We start from the raw sequence: 19433 nt of genomic DNA on the forward strand, positions 1-19433 counted from the left end.
AAAGCCAAACAAAAGTAATTTTAAAACAAACCCTCAACACCCTCCCAAAAACACCAAAGAAAAGAAAGGGGAAGCATAAACCTCCACAAAACAGCAAATGGATGTGAAAAAGTTCATGCAAGACAAAGTACTTCTAAAAACAGTCTGCCCAAGTTTAACTACTCTTCTGTGCAAACATATACTTGCCTGAGGTCTGGAACACCTAGCTATAAGCCTTATTACATTTGAGTACAGAGTAATCACTATTACTATCCACACAGCGCTACTGCGGTCTTCTGCACATCGGCAGCAAGCAAGTAAAGTTGCATTCAGGTCTGCAGGCCAATACTTAAGACAACTCTCCATTCATTGTAAGCAAAAGATTAACTACTATTCTGTGCAAACACATACTTGTCTGAAGTCTGGAACATCAAACTAGTAGCATTATTACGTCTGAGTACAGAATGATCGCTATTACTATGCACACAGCGCTACTGCGGTCTTCTGCACATCAGCAGTGAGCAAGTAAAGTTGCATTCAGGTCTGCAGGCCAATACTTAAGACAACTCTCCAATCATTGTAAGCAAAAGTTTAACTACTATTCTGTGCAAACATATACTTGCCTGAGGTCTGGAACATCAAACTAGTAGCATTATTATGTCTGAGTACAGAATGATCACTATTACTATCCACACAGTGCTACTGCGGTCTTCTGCACATCAGCAGCGAGCAAGTAAAGTTGCATTCAGGTCTGCAAGCCAATACTTAAGACAACTCTCCAATCATTGTAAGCAAAAGTTTAACTACTATTCTGTGCAAACATATACTTGCCTGAAGTCTGGAACACCTAACTATAAGCCTTATTACATTTGAGTACAGAATGATCGCTACTACTATGCACACAGCGCTACTGTGGGCTTCTGCACATCAGCAGTGAGCAAGTGAAGTTGCATGGAGTTCTGTAGGCCAATACTTAAGACAACTCTCCAATCATTGTAAGCAAAAGTTTAACTACTATTCTGTGCAAACATATACTTGCCTGAGGTCTGGAACATCAAACTAGTGGCATTATTACGTCTGAGTACAGAATGATCACTATTACTATGCACACAGCGCTACTGCGGTCTTCTGCACATCAGCAGTGAGCAAGTGAAGTTGCATGGAGTTCTGTAGGCCAATACTTAAGACAACTCTCCATTCATTGTAAACAAAAGTTTAACTACTATTCTGTGCAAACATATACTTGCCTGAGGTCTGGAACACCTAACTATAAGCCTTGTTACATTTGAGTACAGAATGATCGCCACTACTATGCACACAGCGCTACTGCTGTCTTCTGCACGTCAGCAGCAAGCAAGTGAAGTTGCATGGAGTTCTGCAGGCCAATACTTAAGACAACTCTCCATTCATTGTAAACAAAAGTTTAACTACTATTCTGTGCAAACACATACTTGCCTGAGGTCTGGAACACCTAACTATAAGCCTTATTACATTTGAGTACAGAATGATTGCTACTACTATGCACACAGCGCTACTGCGGTCTTCTGCACATCAGAATGACCCAAAAGTTCCAGTTAATTCACTCTTAAATAGAGGCCTCGTGATTTTTATAGAGTGAAGAGATACAAAACCTCCCAAAATTAAAGTGCATATAGTCCAAACTATAAAAAAAACCAAAGCCAAACAAAAGTAATTTTAAAACAAACCCTCAACACCTTCCCAAAAACAAAAAAGAAAAGAAAGGGGAAGCATAAACCTCCACAAAACAGCAAATAGATGTGAAAAAGTTCATGCAAGACAAAGTACTTCTAAAAACAGTCTGCCCAAGTTTAACTACTATTCTGTGCAAACACATACTTGCCTGAGGTCTGGAACACCTAACTATAAGCCTTACTACATTTGAGTACAGAGTAATCACTATTACTGTCCACACAGCGCTACTGTGGTCTTCTGCACATCAGCAGTGAGCAAGTAAAGTTGCATTCAGGTCTGCAGGCCAATACTTAAGACAACTCTCCAATCATTGTAAGCAAAAGTTTAACTACTATTCTGTGCAAACATATACTTGCCTGAAGTCTGGAACACCTAACTATAAGCCTTATTACACTTGAGTACAGAATGATCGCTATTACTATGCACACAGCGCTACTGCGGGCTTCTGCACATCAGAATGATCCAAAAGTTCTGGTTAATTCACTCTTAAATAGAGGCCTCGTGATTTTTATAGAGTGAAGAGCTACAAAACCTCCCAAAATTAAAGTGCATATAGTCCAAACTATAAAAAAACCCAAAGCCAAACAAAAGTAATTTTAAAACAAACCCTCAACACCCTGCCAAAAACACAAAAGAAAAGAAAGGGGAAGCATAAACCTCCACAAAACAGCAAATGGATGTGAAAAAGTTCATGCAAGACAAAGTACATCTAAAAACAGTCTGCCCAAGTAATCATGACATTGGTTAATCTTTCAACAGCAGTCAAGTTCCATATATAGCGTGACCTAAAGTCTCTCAGTGGTGCACATAGATTAACAACACTGCATTTCAATTAGTCTTAAGGTCTCTACCTACTTTTTGCAGAGATTTGACCAAATCAGTTTTAGTTTGAAGTGATGGCAGGAGGATGTGCACAGCACCAAACCAATTCAGGTGAAGCCTGTGTCAAACCCAGAAATGTTAAAGAACCATACCTGAAAACATGTAACCTGCATTTGCTGCTCCATTTGCTCTTACCTTTAGCAATAGGCATTAGATGCTAATATGCACAGTCAGTGCTTTGTTTCTCTTCCCCATACCCTGATTTCAGCAGCTTTTCTTTAGCTCAACATACTGCAGCACAAACCCAAAAGTGTTTTACAGAGCCTCACGAAGCGTAAGAGAGGACTTCCTATGGCCACCAAAATGGTGCTTTTACCTCTATTGCATGCTGAAACTGCTCATGCTCCCTCTGTAACTGCTCTGCCTCCTGTAAAGAACTAGCGGTGATAAGGCCAGCATTTAACATGGACTCTCCGTTCCGGATCCAGCCCAAAACCTGTAAGGACAGAGAAAAGCATGAGATAGGCAATTCCTCTGCCAACCACCAAGCACAGCACCATCACTTGGGATAAACAATATTGAGTCACATGCAGCACTGCAATGAATGACTACATTTATTGATTACATATCTACAGCAAATAACATCCACTGCAACTTCCCTTAGCTCACAACTCCTACTGCTCAGTCAACTACTACAGGATTGTGAGTCTCAGTTTATGCACTAAATAAGGTTTGTGTTTCTGAATCCCATCTGCCACCTGGGGAAAAGGAACAAGTAACAAGCAGTACTTGCCTATGAGCCAGTGACAGTAATGTAAATTGAGGACATGAAGCTGAGTAAAAAGTAAATGATTAAGAATATTTCATATGGAGAAAAATGTCATTGCTGAGTATCTTCTAATTGCTTAAAGATGTTTAGATTTCCCAATGTGCCTTTCTTGCAGATGGCACCAAGCAAGGAGCAGCTGTGGATCTGTTGGAAGGTAGGAGAGCCCTGCAGAGGGATCTTGCCAGGCTGGATGGGTGGGCAGAGGCCAATGGGATGAGATTGAACAAGGCCAAGTGCAGGGTTTTGCACTTTGGCCACAACAACCCCAAGCAGCACTACAGGCTGGGGACTGAGTGGCTGGAAAGAAGCCAGGAGGAAAGGGACCTGGGGGTACTGGTAGAGAGCAGCTGAAGATGAGGCAGCAGTGTGCCCAGGTGGCCAAGAGAGCCAATGGCATCCTGGTCTGCATCAGGAACAGTGTGGCCAGCAGGACAAGGGAGGTTATTCTGCCCCTGTACTCAACACTGCTCAGGCCACCCCTTGAGTGCTGTGTCCAGTTCTGGGCTCTTCAATTCAAGAGAGATGTTGAGGTGCTGGAAAGTGTCCAGAGAAGGGCAACAATGCTGGTGAGGGGCCTGGAGCACAGCCCTGTGAGGAGAGGCTGAGGGAGCAGCAAGTGGGCAGCCTGGAGAATCCTCAGGGCTGACCTCATTGCTGTCTACAACTACCTAAAGAGAGGCTGGAGCCATGTGGGGTTGGTCTCTTCTGCCAGGTAAGCAGCAACAGAACAAGGGGACACAGTCTCAAGTTGTGCCAGGGGAGGTCTAGGCTGGATGTTAGGAGGAAGTTGTTGTCAGAGAGAATGATTGGCATTGGAATGGGCTGCCCAGGGAGGTGGTGGAGTCACCGTCCCTGGAGGTGTTGAAGCAAAGCCTGGCTGAGGCACTTAGTGCCATGGTCTGGTTGACTGGCCAGGGCTGGGTGCTAGGTTGGACTGGATGATCTTGGAGGTCTCTTCCAACCTGGCTGATTCTGTGATTCAAATCTGAGTCCAGAAACCTAATCTTAAAGTAAACATTTATCTATAGAGCTGCTGATACAAGACCCAAGGAGATAGAGTCATAGAATCAACTAAGATGGAAGTGCAGCTCCCCTGCAGTTGAGACTGTGTCCCCTTGTTCTGTTGCTGGTTGCCTGGCAGAAGAGCCCAACCCCACCTGGCTACAGCCTCCCTTCAGGTAGCTGTAGACAGCAATGAGCTCTGCCCTGAGCCTCCTCTTCTGCAGGCTGCACACCCCCAGCTCCCTCAGCCTCTCCTCACAGGGCTCTGCTCTGGCCTTGGTGCCCTTCTCTGGACATGTTCCAGTATCTCAACATCTCTCTTGAATTGAAGTGTCCAGAACTGGACACAGTACTCAAGGTGTGGCCTGACCAGTGCTGAGTACAGGGGCAGAATAACCTTGCTAGTCTTATGGACCACAGTGCTCCTGATCCAGGACAGGATGTCATTGGCTCTCCTGGGCACACTGCTGGTTAATGTTCAGCTTACTATCTACCAGTACCCCCAGGTCCCTTTCTGCCTGGCTGCTCTCCAGCCACTCTGCCCAAATACCTAACCAAATATGATTACAAGACACGTCTGCCTCAGCCTGCTTCCCCACCTACCCTTTCCCATCCATCTGCTGCTACAGAGTGCCAATGTACTCTTCCCAAGCAGTACTGTGGAAGAATCCAAGCTCAAACACTGCACAGGTGTTTGCAGCAGGATGCAGCAGCTGCACGCTGGGAACACAAAGCAACTTAGGGCATTCTTGATGGTACAAGCTTGTACCCAAGAACATAAAGCATGATCTGAGCAGCAGACAGTGCTGCACTGGAAAGCCACCGTAGCATGTACTGGATTGGTTCTAGAGTTTGGTAGACATCATTCTCCAGGCAGATGCTGCATGCCAAGCACATCAAAGCGCAGGGGTGTGAACGCAGCAGTAACTCATCCAGCTGCTCTAGTTTAGGCAGTTAAAACAAAGTTTGTCTGGCAAACATGAACAGAAGAGCTGTGGATGAGAGGGATATCCTTTTAACTATTTCTCTGCCTTTACCTACTCCAGTATCCCTGCCTCGTATAAAATAGTCAGATTTTAGCTTTCTTTTTTCCTGCTTGGCCCTCCCCACCCCATACAGCTATCCCTTATTTCAGTTAGCATCCTCCTCCCCCTATTTTCTTTTCCTGTACTAGAATCCTTTCACTGGCTTGCCCTTTCTGCACCTCTTTTTTATACATCAAGTTGAGCAACAAATTGTTTGCAGGTTTTCTTTAAACCTCCACCTTCTTGCCTTTCTGCTTCCTGCAAGTCATAGAATCACAGAATCAGTCAGGGTTGGAAGGGACCACAAGGAGCAGCCAGTTCCAACCCCCCTGCCATGGACAGGGACACCCTACCCTAGAGCAGGCTGCACACAGCCTCAGCCAGCCTGGCCTCAAACACCTCCAGCCATGGGGCCTCAACCACCTCCCTGGGCAACCCATTCCAGCCTCTCACCACTCTCATGCTCAACAACTTCCTCCTCATGGCCAGTCTGAACCTCCCCACCTCCAGCTTTGCTCCATTCCCCCCAGTCCTGTCACTCCCTCAGTGCCCAAGAAGTCTCTCCCCAGATTTTTTGTAGCCCCCTTTCAGATATTGGAAGGCCACAAGACAGTCACCTGGAAGCCTCCTCTGCTCCAGCCTGCACAGCCCCAACTCTTTCAGTCTGTGCTCACAGCAGAGCTGCTGCAGCCTCTGAGCATCCTCCTGGCCCTTTCTCTGGACACACTCCAGCATCTCCACTTCCTTCTTGTAATGGGGGCTCCAGAACTGGATGCAGTACTCCAGGTGGGGTCTCAGCAGAGTGGAGTAGAGGAGAATCACCTCCCTCCACCTCCTGGCCACACTCCTCCTGATACAGCCTAGGATCTGGTTGGCCCTGTGGGCTGCAAGTGCACACTGCTGGCTCCTGTTGAGCTTCTGGTCCACCAGCACCCCCAAGTCCCTCTCCTCAGGGCTGCTCTCCAGCCACTCCCTGCCCAGCCTGCATTTCTGCTTGGCATTGCCTCGACCCAGATGCAGGACCTTGCACTTGGTCGTGTTGAACCTCATGATTTTGGCTTGTACCCACCTCTGCAGCCTGTCCAGGTCCCTCTGGATGGATCCCACCCTCCAGCCTATCTGCTGCACCACACAGCTTGGTGTGGGCAGCAAACTTGCTGAGGCTGCACTCAGTGCCTCTGTCTAAATTGTTCTACACTTCAAATGCCTGACTGGCATCCAAGTCACAGCCAAACTGCGATTCTGCTGAACTGATGTTAACAGAAGATGAAGTTTCATAGCTGCTCAGTTCAAAGCTCCTCCTCACTCTGAAAGCAAGACTCTACAGAACAGAAAGTGATTTGTTTCTGGGCAGAGAGTGCTCCTCCCCCAGCCACAGGGCCTCAGCCCATGCATACCTGCTTGACCTCAGCCTGCAGGTGCCGAAGCTGCACACACTGCTCCAGGTGCTTGCGGTGCTGCTCGGCTGCCAGGTCCAACTCCTGCTGCTTCTCATGAAGGAACTCCAGCAGGTCCTGGACACGAGTTGCCATATCTACATCTCTGTCACAAAGCAGCTCGACACCTGTAGTAACACAGGCCTTTAGAAACTATGTACAAAGACAAACAACTCATTTTCACCATTTTACACTTTGTCAGTTCCTTCTCAAGGTTCAACTTCATCCTTCCAGCGTTTGCTTACATGAACATCAATTTTCACATTTTTAAAAGGCAATATTAACTTTTTTTTTTCCTTCAAGAAGTTTGAGGTTTACCCCAAGTGCCTGCATACAATTAAAAACATCAAGTGAAGAGACTGAAGAAACAAAACAAGAGCTATTACTTGGAAGGTGAAAAATTTTGCCTTGACTGAGTTGCTTCTACTAACTATAAAACTAAATCCTTGCTACTTTAACTTTACTGACTCCTGGAGTGGGATGCCTTTATCTTAAAAGCCAAACATCTCCAGGTGTTGCCATTTAGATACAAATGACATGCCACAATGACAGTCTATTATCATGAAGGCTATCAAATAGTTTGAGTATGCTGTGGTGCTCCAAACTCCCTTCTGCCCCTCTGTCAGCAGAGGTCTGAATTGGGGAAGATGAAGGTGTGAAATTCCTTTACCCTTCCCCTGTGGACTTGAAAAGGAAATGCAAAAGGCCTTTTCCTCCCACTCTGTGGCCGTTTGAGCTGATCCTCTAGCTCAGACATAGGGGAGAGATGAACACTCCAGGGATAGGTCACATAAATGGCAACAATAGATAAATTAATATCATTTCATTGGAGCACCAAGAACTTAATGTCTAGAAGCACAGCTTGTTCTCCCCTTTTTTAAAGGGTTCTGTGTTGTGCTGAGTCCACTTCTCCCCAGGGGGAACCTCCCTCAAGCCGGGACATCAATTTTTGGCGCTTTTCCAAACGGAGACTTCTCTCCTTCTTAGGTGCATTGAATCAGCTCAAACAGCCACACACTCTCACAAGTGTACTGCCTCGTGGGAAAGCCCATGCTGGAATCTGGGACTGAAACTGGCTGGGTGTGTCACGCCCAGTATAGACTGGCACTGGACACACTATCTAGGGTAGACTTTAGAGTGACCAGAAAGTGTGTGCAGGTCCATTTGGTCCACGTAGCTCAACTTGGAAAGAGTTCCCCGTGGCACCCAGACTCAGCTTCTCCTCAGATCTTTGCCTTGGGCCCCCAGGCTGGAACGACCCTGCCTCTGCCCTAAACTGCCCCTGTTGACTGAAACATGCCAGCAGCACAGCTTCTTGCTGCGCTGCTAAGGCAGTGCCGCTCCAGGAGATCTGCCTTGTGGAACCTGTGCCTGGAGGCGCTTTGTGGGAATGCAGAATGCAGGAGAGTTGTGGGGTGCAGGTGCAGGAGAGCTGTGGGAACAGAGTGAAGTGACAGCAGGCAGATCCTTGTAATAACAGCCCTTGGCTCTCACATGCAGCTGGGCACCTTATCCCAGCAGGGGTAGATAACAGCCCTTGCTAAGGAGGATAACAAGGCGTGTCTGTATGCAGATGTGGTGGGTGGTCCCTGACTAATGACACTAATGTGCAGCCTGTGCTCTGCTGGCTGAGTGGATATATTTGGGCTGTACATCAATCAAATGGGCTTCTGCATAATTCACCTTGGATCGGCTGGAGACCCTCACGGCTGGCCACAACCACACTGCTCTATGGGCTTGCTTACTGTGGCCTCGCAGCAGGCAGGGACAGCAGGCAGCGCCACCTGCAGCAAAGCTTTGACTGGGTTGGGTTCCATTTGTGCTGGATTCACACCACCTGGTTCCACAGCTGGATTGTAACTGGCAGTTTCCAAAGGCTGCTGCAAAGGAGAGCCAGGGACCATCTCCAAGTTCCTACTCCACACTCATGAGTAAGTCCAGTGCTCTCTCACCTTTTCTCTAGGGCTCTGGCTCACCTCTGGTTCTTAAGTTGGGGTAAAGCTACTTTGTGGCTCAGCCTTTGCCATTTTCTGACTTACCTAATCTGCCCAAATTGCCCATAAGCATCCTTGTGAAAATTTCCAACTGAATTAGAATCTGTAAGTAAAACCTAACTGATTTTGTACATAGTTTTGGGGAAAATAAAGTAACTGTAATTTTAGAACTCCTCCCTCATCAAATTATTCCAAATACTATAAAGAGGAAAAAAAACACCCTAATAAATGTCTGCATCTCTACACAACAGTTAACCAGCACCTCTGTCATGGTCTCACATCCCACATACAGACAGCTGGATAATTCCTATAAAGCCACTGCCCAAAATAACACCAAGGAATCATCTTACCAGATGCCTGTACTTCATTGACATACTGCAGCAAATCCTGCCCCTGGTGGATGACATCAAAGGTCAAGTTATTCATGGTCAGGGCCTTGTCTGCATGATGCTGGAGCCTCTGTTCTGCTATTGTAAGATCTTCAGTGTCAAAGTCATTCATCTGCTGAGAGAGCTCATCATTCCAAGACTCAAGGTCTGAAATTATCTGGGGGGAAAGGGAAGAAGACAATGTTCAATTGCCTGCTAGAGAAGTCATGTTTATTTCCAATGCTGTGCTTAGGATGGAAGTCAGGAAATTCACCTGCTCAGTTCATTGACTTCACAGTATCACAGTATCACAGTATCACAGTATCACCAAGGTTGGAAGAGACCTCATAGATCATCAAGTCAAACCCTTTACCACAGAGCTCAAGGCCAGACCATGGCACCAAGTGCTGCAGCTCACCTGAGTGAATAAACAAGGTGCCCTGAAGGGTCACAGCAGGTTGAGTTCTTACTTGAAACAAGAAAAACCTGCACCTAGCTGAATCCAGCCAGAATTCAAACTGGTTTGAATGCAGTTCTGGCTCTGAATTCACTTCCTGCTTTGCTATGTCCTGAAAGGATGACTTGGGGACTCAAACAACTTTCCTATGGGGAAAGGCTGAGAGCCTTGGGTCTGTTCAGCCTGGAGAAGAGAAGGCTGAAAGGGGACCTGAGCAATGTCTACAAATAGCTGAGGGCTGGGGGTCAAGATGAAGGTGCCAGGCTCTTTTTGGTGTGTCCAATGATAGGACTTCACTGATCAAGTTCAACATGGTTCAGACATAGGCTGTTTTAGCGTGAGTTTCAATGCAGGCAAACAGTCCAGAAGAACTCCCTGTAGGAGCCACTACAGCTCTCCTTCAACCACTGCTCTTTCCTAGCTTAAGGTAGTCATTCATCAACACATCACTTGTGAAAGAGATGAAGTTCAAACATTATTCTTTTCATTTTTAAAAGAAAACACTGATTTTAAAATGTCTTTTCAGTTCTCCATGCTGCATCAAGTACAAGCAAGCCACACATCCACAGCCAGCTTAGCTTTCAATTAACTCAGTCTTGAGCCCCCTTACAAAAAAGCCATCCCTACCACAGAATCAGAGAACCAAGCAGGTTGGAAGAGATCTCCAAGCTCAGCCAGCCCAACCCAGCACCCAGCCCTATCCAGTCAACCAGACCATGGCACTAAGTGCCTCATCCAGGCTTGGCTTCAACACCTCCAGACACAGTGACTCCACCACCTCCCTGGGCAGCCCATTCCAATGCAAATCACTCTCTCTGACAACAACTTCCTCCTAACACCCAGCCTAGACCTGCCCTGGCACAGCTTGAGACTGTGTCCCCTTCTTTGATTGTTGCTTTCCTGGCAGAAGAGACCAACCCCACCTGGCTACAGCCTCCCTTCAGGGAGTTGTAGCCAGCAGTGAGGCCACCCCTGAGCCTCCTCTTCTGCAGACTGCACACCCCCAGCTCCCTCAGCCTCTCCTCACAGGGCTGTGCTCCAGGACCCTCACCAGCCTTGCTGCCCTTCTCTGGACACCTTCCAGCACCTCAACATCTCTCTTGAATTGAGGAGCCCAGAACTGGACACAGCACTCAAGGTGTGGCCTGAGCAGTACTGAGTACAGGGGCAGAATAACCTCTCTTGTCCTGCTGCCCACACTGCTCCTGATGCAGCCCAGGATGCCATTGGCTCTCTTGGCCACCTGGGCACACTGCTGCCTCATCTTCAGCTACTATCTACCAGTATCTCCAGGTCCCTTTCTCCCTGGCTGCTCTCAGCCACTCAGTCCCCAGCGTGTAGTGCTGCTTGGGGCTGTTGTGGGCAAAGTGCAGAGCCCTGCACTCTTTGGCTAAAAGCAGTGGAGTTCATCTAACATTGGTTTCTTCAAACCATAAGCCTCACTATGGAAGTCCTCACAAGTTGGGTATGCCATCTTATTTTCATCCAGTTCACTTAACAACATAAGTTATCCTCAAGCAATAACTGTAGTTAAGACTTGGTCCAAGTGAGAAATCTGAGCACTGAAGGCTGTGACATGCTGACATCAAAGCATCTTCTTTCACCATCCTTCTGAACGCCATTAAGAAGTGGACAAAGATTTAAGGTGAGACATTTATGCCACTGTTCTAAAAGCAAGGCCAGCCCATCTTCCTTCAGAATAGATGCCAAAACCTTACCTCTCTCGCTGGTAAATTGAGTGGAAACAAACTAATACACACAATAAGCTCACAAGAGGACTTTGCTGAAACTAGGTGTCAGTATGTTGATAATAATGAAATGGTTTGAGTAGACTGCAGTCCCTCTGGCCTCAGACTGTCCTGAGATCCACTGTACCTGACATAAGTGACAAACACATTTTTGTGGTGGACACTCTCTCACCTCAGTCAAGACACTTCAGTGGCGCTGCCCCCAAAGAACAATGAGTGGCAGTAAGAAATAGAACTTCTTGTTTTGTTACTTTGTCTAACTCCAAGGTCGAGATCAGGGCCCACACACAGTGACACACAGTGTGAAGCACTCTATAGGAACAAGATGTTCACAGGCTCACAGGATGTCAGGGGTTGGAGGGACCCAAGGAGATCATCCAGTCCAACCCCCCTGCCAGGGCAGGACAATCCTATCTGACACAGAGCACAGAGGAACACATCCAGACAGGCCTTGAAAGGCTCCAGAGAAGGAGACTCCACAGCCTCTCTGGGCAGCCTGTGCCAGTGCTCTGGGACCCTTACAGGAAAGAAGTTCCCCCTTGTGTTGAGGCAGAACCTCCTGTGCTGCAACTTACACCCATTGCTCCTTGTCCTATCCCAGGGAGCAGTGAGCAGAGCCTGTCCCCCCCTCCTGGCAGCCCTCAGGTGTTTATAGATATCTATCAAATCCCCTCTGCTGAGGTTGGGGAGGCCACAGAGGGTTTGGGGAGCAATGGTGGGCTTTGGGATTGCCATGGTGGGCGTGGGTGGGCATGGGAATGACACAGAGGAAGAGGATGGGTTTGAAGCAGAAGATGAGAGCAGAGAAGGGTGTGCTTGGGTAAAAGAAGGGCAAGAGAGTGGTGAAGTGTTGATACAGATTGTCCAAGGCAGTGGTGGAGTCACCATGCTTGGGGGAGTTGAAGAAGGATGTGGATATTGCGCTTCAGGACATAGTTTAGTGTTCCTGGTAGCTGGGTGATGGTTGGACTGGATGACCTTCCAGGTCTTTTCCAACCTTCTTGATTAGGAGGAAGTTCTTCACAGAGAGAGTGATTTCCCACTGGAATGGGCTGCCCAGGGAGGTGGTGGAGGCACCGTCCCTGGAGGTCTTCAAGAAAAGACTGGATGAGGCACTTGGTGCCATGGTCTAGTTGACTGGATAGTGCTGGGGGATAGGTTGGACTGGATGATCTTGGAGGTCTCTTCCAACCTGGTTGATTCTATGATTCTATGATAAATGCAGTGATCTGATCGAATTGTGTGACTGTGGTGCAGCTGCTGTCCAGCCGTGCACAGGAGAGAGTTCAGGAGTGCTGAGTTAAAGTGGAAGGTTGGAATGACCTTTGAGAATGGTGTAGCACTTGTAAACAAGTGTAAGGCTGGAGTCTGTGGTCTCTGCCTGTCTCTGCTGACTTCGAATCGCCAGACACAATTTCCATGCTGCTGAGGGAGTATGCAGAGTGTCTGCCAAGCAGTGTGCAGCCCTAACGCAGTCCCCACGCAGGTGTGTGGAAACAGTCGGAGCCTGAGATGATTTGTAACCTACCTGTGTAGCCTGCTGATAAAAAGTATAAAACCTCATGCCTGGGGTGCAATAAAGGGATTCAGATTGGGACTGGATTGGGACTGGATCGGATGTGGATGGGATTTGTATTGGCTTGTATCAGGCCTTTGCCCCATCTCTTATTGCCCCCTGATACTATGGTATCACAGCCTGTGACACTCACTCTTCTCTTCTCCAGACTGAACAGCCCCAGGGCCCTCAGCCTCTCCTCATCAGGCAGTGCCCTCCAGTCCCCTCATCATCCTCACAGCTCTCTGCTGGACCCTCTCCAGCAGATCCCTGTCCCTCTTAAACGGGGGAGCCCAAACCTGAACACAGTATTCAAGATGAGGTCTCAGCAGGGCAGAGTAGAGAGGAATCATAGAATCATAGAATCAACCAGGTTGGAAGAGACCTCCAAGATCATCCAGTCCAACCTAGCACCCAGCCCTAACCAATCAACTAGACCATGGCACTAAGTGCCTCATCCAGTCTTTTCTTGAAGAAGAACCTCCCTTGATCTGCTGGACACACTCTGCCTAATACACCCCAGGCTCCCATTGGCCTTCTTGGCCACAAGGGCACATTGCTGTGCCATGGGTAACTTGTTAGCCACCAGCACCCCCAGGTCCCTCTCCACAGGGCTGCTCTCCAGCAGTCACCTCCCAGCCTGTACTGGTGCAGTTCATTATTCCTCCCCAGGTGCAGGACTCTGCACTTGTTCCATGCCCCCTTCAAAAGACCAGGAGGCCCACAACTCAAACAGGGTGCCACTATGGTCTTGCATTCATTCTCAAGTTAAGACATTAATGAACATCACAAGCAAGGCTCCTTTCAAGGACAGTAATCCTCACCTCATTGTTTCAGCAGTAATTAGGTGGCTGATCTATTTCTGCCATTGCACCCACTATGCAAATCTGAAATGCAGTGAGGGCAGAGTCAAAACAAAAATAACAACTATTAAGCCTTCTCTGTCCACAACCTTCACTGCTTCCCCTGAAGTTCTGCTTTACAAGGTACACTTTCAGAGTGAATAGGCTCTTACTCTGTCAAGTTTTATCAAGAGAACTAGCTTTAAACAAAACAAAGATGAATGACTAACAGGCATCCAAAAGTAACTTGTATCACTAATTAATATCCCTTTCAAGAAGAGACATTGATATCCCTCTCAGAGGGCTGGAGCACCTCTCCTATGAGCACAGACTGAAACAGTTGGGGCTGTGCAGGCTGGAGAAGAGGAGGCTCCCAGGTGACCTTCTTGTGGCCTTCCAGGATCTGAAGGAGGCCAACAAAAAAGCTGGGGAGGGACTTTCCAGGATATCAGTGAGTGACAGGACTGGGGGGAATGGAACAGAGCTGGAGGTGGGGAGGTTCAGACTGGATGTGAGGATGAAGTTGTTGAGCAGGAGAGTGGTGAGAGGCTGGAATGGGTTGCCCAGGGAGGTGGTTGAGGCCCCATGGCTTGAGATGTTTAAGGCCAGGCTGGATGGGGCTGTGGGCAGCCTGATCTAGGAAGGGGAGTTGGAACTAGATGATCCTTGTGGTCCTTTCCAATCCTGACTGATTCTATGATTCTATGAAATGGACAACCCAGCATAAGTACAGGGTAACTACTTACCATAGCATGTGTTTGAGAAGTTCCTAATGCAGAGGCCAAACTGCCTGACATGCCTAGGTTTTAACAAATCTAAAGGTGGCACTGATAATAAAACACTGATGGGAAAACACAGAAGGGATGCTGTCTGAGTGGCAAAGAAACAAAGAACCACAGGTCTCTTCTGAAAGTGGTCTTAATAGAACTCCTTGTATCAAATGAGTGCTAACTGGGGCCTGGAAAATGTTGTGTCCCGGGGAAAAAGGGAGTAGGGAGAAGATCCAGGTCCTTGTGATCCAGCATGCTGCATCCTTGCCTTTTCAGCTGTATGACTTAACAGGCACCTTCTAAATGTGGTCCAGAAATAGAGCTGAGATAAAGCTGTGAGTTGGAAAGTGTTTGGTATGCTTTGTGTGGAGACCTGACTCCTAAATGCCTGGAGGTGTTTAAGTTAGACAAGCAAATGCACAGACACAGATGAGACAGACATTCTAGGCTGCAGACATTGCCAACTGCATTACCCTCCTACTGCCTCGCTGCATATGGACCTTCCCTAGGCTACAAACGAGCCTAGCAAGGGACATTTCCATGTGTTACTTTCTCCTCCTTGCTTTGAGTTAATACAGGTGTTCACGATGCTCAAAACCAATGGCACTCAGAAGCCCACAGAGGATAGAAAAGGTCAAAGTTTCGATGCCAAGACTAGGAGGCCAAAGAGAGACAGAGCTGCAGTTACAGCAGTTTCAGAAGAGCAAGAGATTCTGAAAAAAAAGTAGGATAAAAGTAACTAAAAGAAATATTTTATCAGGAAATAATAAGAGGAAAATGAAGATGAGAACAGGACCAGCTCTGGCACCAAAGCCCACTGCTGTCCCTGGAGGCACAGCTGCACAGGATGATCCAGCAGCACTAGGGGAACCCTTTGTCCTCTTTAGCCTTAGCAAGCAAAAATAAAAGCTAGAAGCACTGCCTGCCTCCAGCACAATAAAAGCTAGAAGCACTACCTGCCTCCAGCACAGTAAAAGCTAGAAGCATTACCTGCCTCCAGCACAATAAAAGCTAGAAGCACTACCTGCCTCCAGCACAATAAAAGCTAGAAGCACTACCTGCCTCCAGCACAATAAAAGCTAGAAGCACTACCTGCCTCCAGCACAATAAAAGCTAGAAGCACTACCTGCCTCCAGCACAATAAAAGCTAGAAGCACTACCTGCCTCCAGCACAATAAAAGCTAGAAGCACTACCTGCCTCCAGCACAATAAAAGCTAGAAGCACTACCTGCCTCTAGCACAATAAAAGCTAGAAGCACTACCTGCCTTCCAGAATCATAAAATCATAGAATCAAGCAGGTTGGAAGAGACCTCCAGGCTCATCCAGTGCCTCATCCAGTCTTTGCTTCAACACCTCCAGGGACAGTGACTCCACCACCTCCCTGGGCAGCCCATTCCAATGCCAATCACTCTCTCTGTGAAGAACTTCCTCCTAACATCCAGCCTATACTTTCCCCAGCACAATTTGAGACTGTGTCCTCTTGTTCTGTTGCTGGTTGCCTGGTAGAAGAGCCCAACCCCACCTGGTTACAGCCTCCCTTCAGGTAGCTGCAGACAGCAATGAGGTCACCCCTGAGCCTCCTCTTCTGCAGGCTGCACACCCCCAGCTCCCTCAGCCTCTCCTCATAGGGCTTGTGTTTCAGGCCCCTTACCAGCTTTGTTGCCCTTCTCTGGACATGTTCCAGAGAACTGTCCTCTCTCAATGCTCCCCTGAATGAATTGTCCCTACAGCCAGGACACAACTGACTGGATCAGTCACACAAAATCCTCCTCAAAGGATGAGTTCAAAACATGGTCTGCAAGCTTCTAGTTAGCATCTGGCTCCTCCTCACTATCATGTTACAGCTGAGTTTCTATTTTCAAACGAATGGCCTGGAATTAGTGCCCACATTGTCTTACAGGAAGTTTCTGAACAGATGCCTGTCTTCAGCAAGAGAGAAAAGAGAAGCATGCTTTGCTGAGGAGGCAGAGAGAGGACATGGGACAGTGTTGTGGTAGGCCTGATAGGCCCAAAATAGGCTTATACATGTCCTGCCTTCCCTAGGCATGTTTTTCTGCTCCACCAGAGAAGCAAGCGTGGGAAAAGAACACAAAAGAACCTGGAGCCACTAAGTCTAAGGACTCTGGCCTGCCTGGGGTCCTGTGGTAAACAAGGTGCACACACTTCGCTTGTGCCTGCCTTGTGCAAGGCCTGTGCTTTCCCCAAATTTGGGTAAAAACAAGCCTCTGACTTTGCCTCGTATGGTAAGGTTTGGCTAACTGCCATTCTGATTGGCTACTCGGTGCCCAAAGGGCAATTAATCTCAGCCCATACTGATACAAGGAGATACGCAGGTGAACAACCTGCTCCTCTATTCTCTGCCATTGTTCTGCTGTGCTGTGCTCCCTGTTGTGCTCTGCCACTGCCTACTGCAGCTGCCTACTGCCTTATTGCTTGCTGGTAAACTCCACTGTCACCAGTTTGCCAGGAGCAGACCCTGGATGCCTGCACATGATTGGCCTGCATGGCCAGTGTGACATCGTGCTGAGACAGCACATGGCATGACATCTGCCTCTGCACCTGAAAGTCCTGCTTACAAGTCCTGGACACACACAGATCATCCAGAGGAACCAGCAGACAAGGTCAGAGATTGTCTGCCTCCTTTCCCCAGAAGCCTGGGAACAATCAAGTCTCAACAGCCGACAAGACATGAGTCCCCTGAAAGCATCTGGGCACTCTCTGGGTCTGTAGTAGCCCCTGCAAGTCAGGTAATAATAATAATAATTTGTGAGTAAATACTTAAAAGCCTCTTTGTAACTCTTCATTGCCTTCTGTTGTAAGCAGAAAGAGCTCCTTGAGTCCACCCAGTGGGCAAGCAGCACATTGACCACAAGCAGTATTTGACCACGGGAATCTTCTCTTCCAGTTCAATCAATGCTTATCTATTTTGCTGGTTATTACTAGAGCTAGATACTATCCACAGAATGTTTCCATGAGCGTGTAAGAACCTAAATATTATTAAAATCAGTGGTTGGGGGTGGCAGAGTTCTGAGTAGCAAAATTAACAAACAATATGATTTTTGCAGAAAACATCATCTGGCATTAACTGATTTCCCCTTCGTAACAGACGGAGACAGTTAAGCAAGGAACACTTTGCTGAAGATGTTCTGCAGCAAGGCTCACCTTTGTTCCCTGGAGGGCTCCTTGGCAATCATAAAGCAGCAGGTTTTGTTTCTAATCCATAAAACCAAAATACACCAACTCTTTCAATGAGGTAGTTGGTACCTGATCATAGAATCATAGAATCAACCAGGTTGGAAGAGACCTCCAAGCTCAGCCAGTCCAACCTAGCACCCAGCCCTGGCCAATCAACCAGACCATGGCACTAAGTGCCTCAGCCAGGCTTTGCTTCCACACCTCCAGGGATGGTGACTCCACCACCTCCCCGGGCAGCCCATTCCAATGCCAATCACTCTCTCTGACAACAACTTCCTCCTGACATCCAGCCTATACTTTCCCTAGCACAACCTGAGACTGTGTCCCCTTCTTTGATTGTTGCTTTCCTGGCAGAAGAGACCAACCCCACCTGTCTACAATGTCCCTTCAGGTAGTTGTAGACAGCAATGAGGTCACCCCTGAGCCTCCTCTTCTCTAAGCTAAACAACCCCAGCTCCCTCAGCCTCTCTTCATAGGGTTTGTGCTCCAGGCCCCTCACCAGCTTTGTCACCCCTCTCTGGACACCTTCCAGCACTTCATGTACCAAAATATAAAGCAGGCCAAGTGTCAGGTTTAGAAAAGCAAGAGCTGACACGTGTGGGCTTACAGCTTTCTCACGCAAAATCCCACCGGCATCGCCAGACAACTTAAACACAAGTGTGCATCCTGCTGTCTGTGCAGATGTGGCACTGCACTGAAGGACCAGAACACATCTGCAAAGCAGGGTTCCCACAACCAGACTGCTGCTACTGTAGAATCCAGATTTATGTAGCTGCTCAGGGAGGTGGTGGAGCCACCATCCCTGGAGGCGTTCAAGCAAAGCCTGGCTGAGGCACTTAGTGCCATGGTCTGGTTGACTGGATAGGGCTGGGTGCTAGGTTGGACTGGATGATCTTGGAGGTCTCTTCCAATCTGGCTGCTTCTATAATTCTATGACAGCAGAGAGCAATCACCCTAAAAACAAACCTCAGTCAACCTTTTAATCAAGTTTGCTGACCACACCAAGCTGTGTGGTGCAGCAGCCAGGCTGGAGGGCAGGGATCCATCCAGAGGGAGCTGGACAGACTGCAGAGGTGGGCACAAGCCAAGCTCAGGAGGTTCAGCAAGACCAAGTGCAAGGTCCTGCATCTGGCTGGAGGCAATGCCAAGCAGAAATGCAGGCTGGGCAGTGAGTGGCTGGAGAGCAGCCCTGAGGAGAGGGACCTGGGGGTGCTGCTGACCAGAAGCTCAACATGAGCCAGCAGTGAGCACTCGCAGCCCAGAAAGCCAAGCAGAGCCTGGGCTGCATCAGGAGAAGTGTGGCCAGCAGGGCCAGGGAGGTGATTTTCCCCAGCTGGAGTACTGCATCCAGTTCTGGAGCCCCCATTACAAGAAGGATGTGGAGATGCTGGAGTGTGTCCAGAGCAGGGCCAGGAGGATGCTCAGAGGGCTGCAGCAGCTCTGCTGTGAGCACAGACTGAAAGAGTTGGGGTGGTTCAGTCTAAAGAGGAGGCTCCCAGGTGACCTTCTTGTGGCCTGCCAGGATCTGAAAAGTGCTTCCAAAAAAACTGGGGAGGGACTTTTTAGGCACTGAGGGAGTGACAGGACCTTGGGGAATGGAGCAAAGCTGGAGGTGGGGAGGTTCAGATTGGATGTGAGGAGGAAGTTGTTGAGCAGGAGAGTGGTGAGAGGCTGGAATGGGTTGCCCAGGGAGGTGG

At 48.2% G+C, this 19433-nt stretch overlaps 1 protein-coding gene across 4 annotated transcripts in view; it reads right to left on the reverse strand.

Moving 5' to 3' along the window:
• Positions 1 to 19433, reverse strand: part of TRIO (trio Rho guanine nucleotide exchange factor) — a 244562-nt gene that overhangs the window by 188158 nt on the left and 36971 nt on the right. For all 4 annotated transcript variants that reach the window (XM_064160782.1, XM_064160786.1, XM_064160785.1 and 1 more), the window contains exons 7-9: positions 9151 to 9346; positions 6768 to 6934; positions 2891 to 3010 (exon numbers count right to left, since the gene is read on the reverse strand). In XM_064160782.1, coding sequence (XP_064016852.1) covers positions 2891 to 3010; positions 6768 to 6934; positions 9151 to 9346 — 483 coding nt within the window. The remainder of the gene's footprint in view (positions 1 to 2890; positions 3011 to 6767; positions 6935 to 9150; positions 9347 to 19433) is intronic.

This window comes from Pogoniulus pusillus, chromosome 21 (assembly GCF_015220805.1).
Source record: "Pogoniulus pusillus isolate bPogPus1 chromosome 21, bPogPus1.pri, whole genome shotgun sequence".
Lineage (NCBI taxonomy): Eukaryota > Metazoa > Chordata > Aves > Piciformes > Lybiidae > Pogoniulus > Pogoniulus pusillus.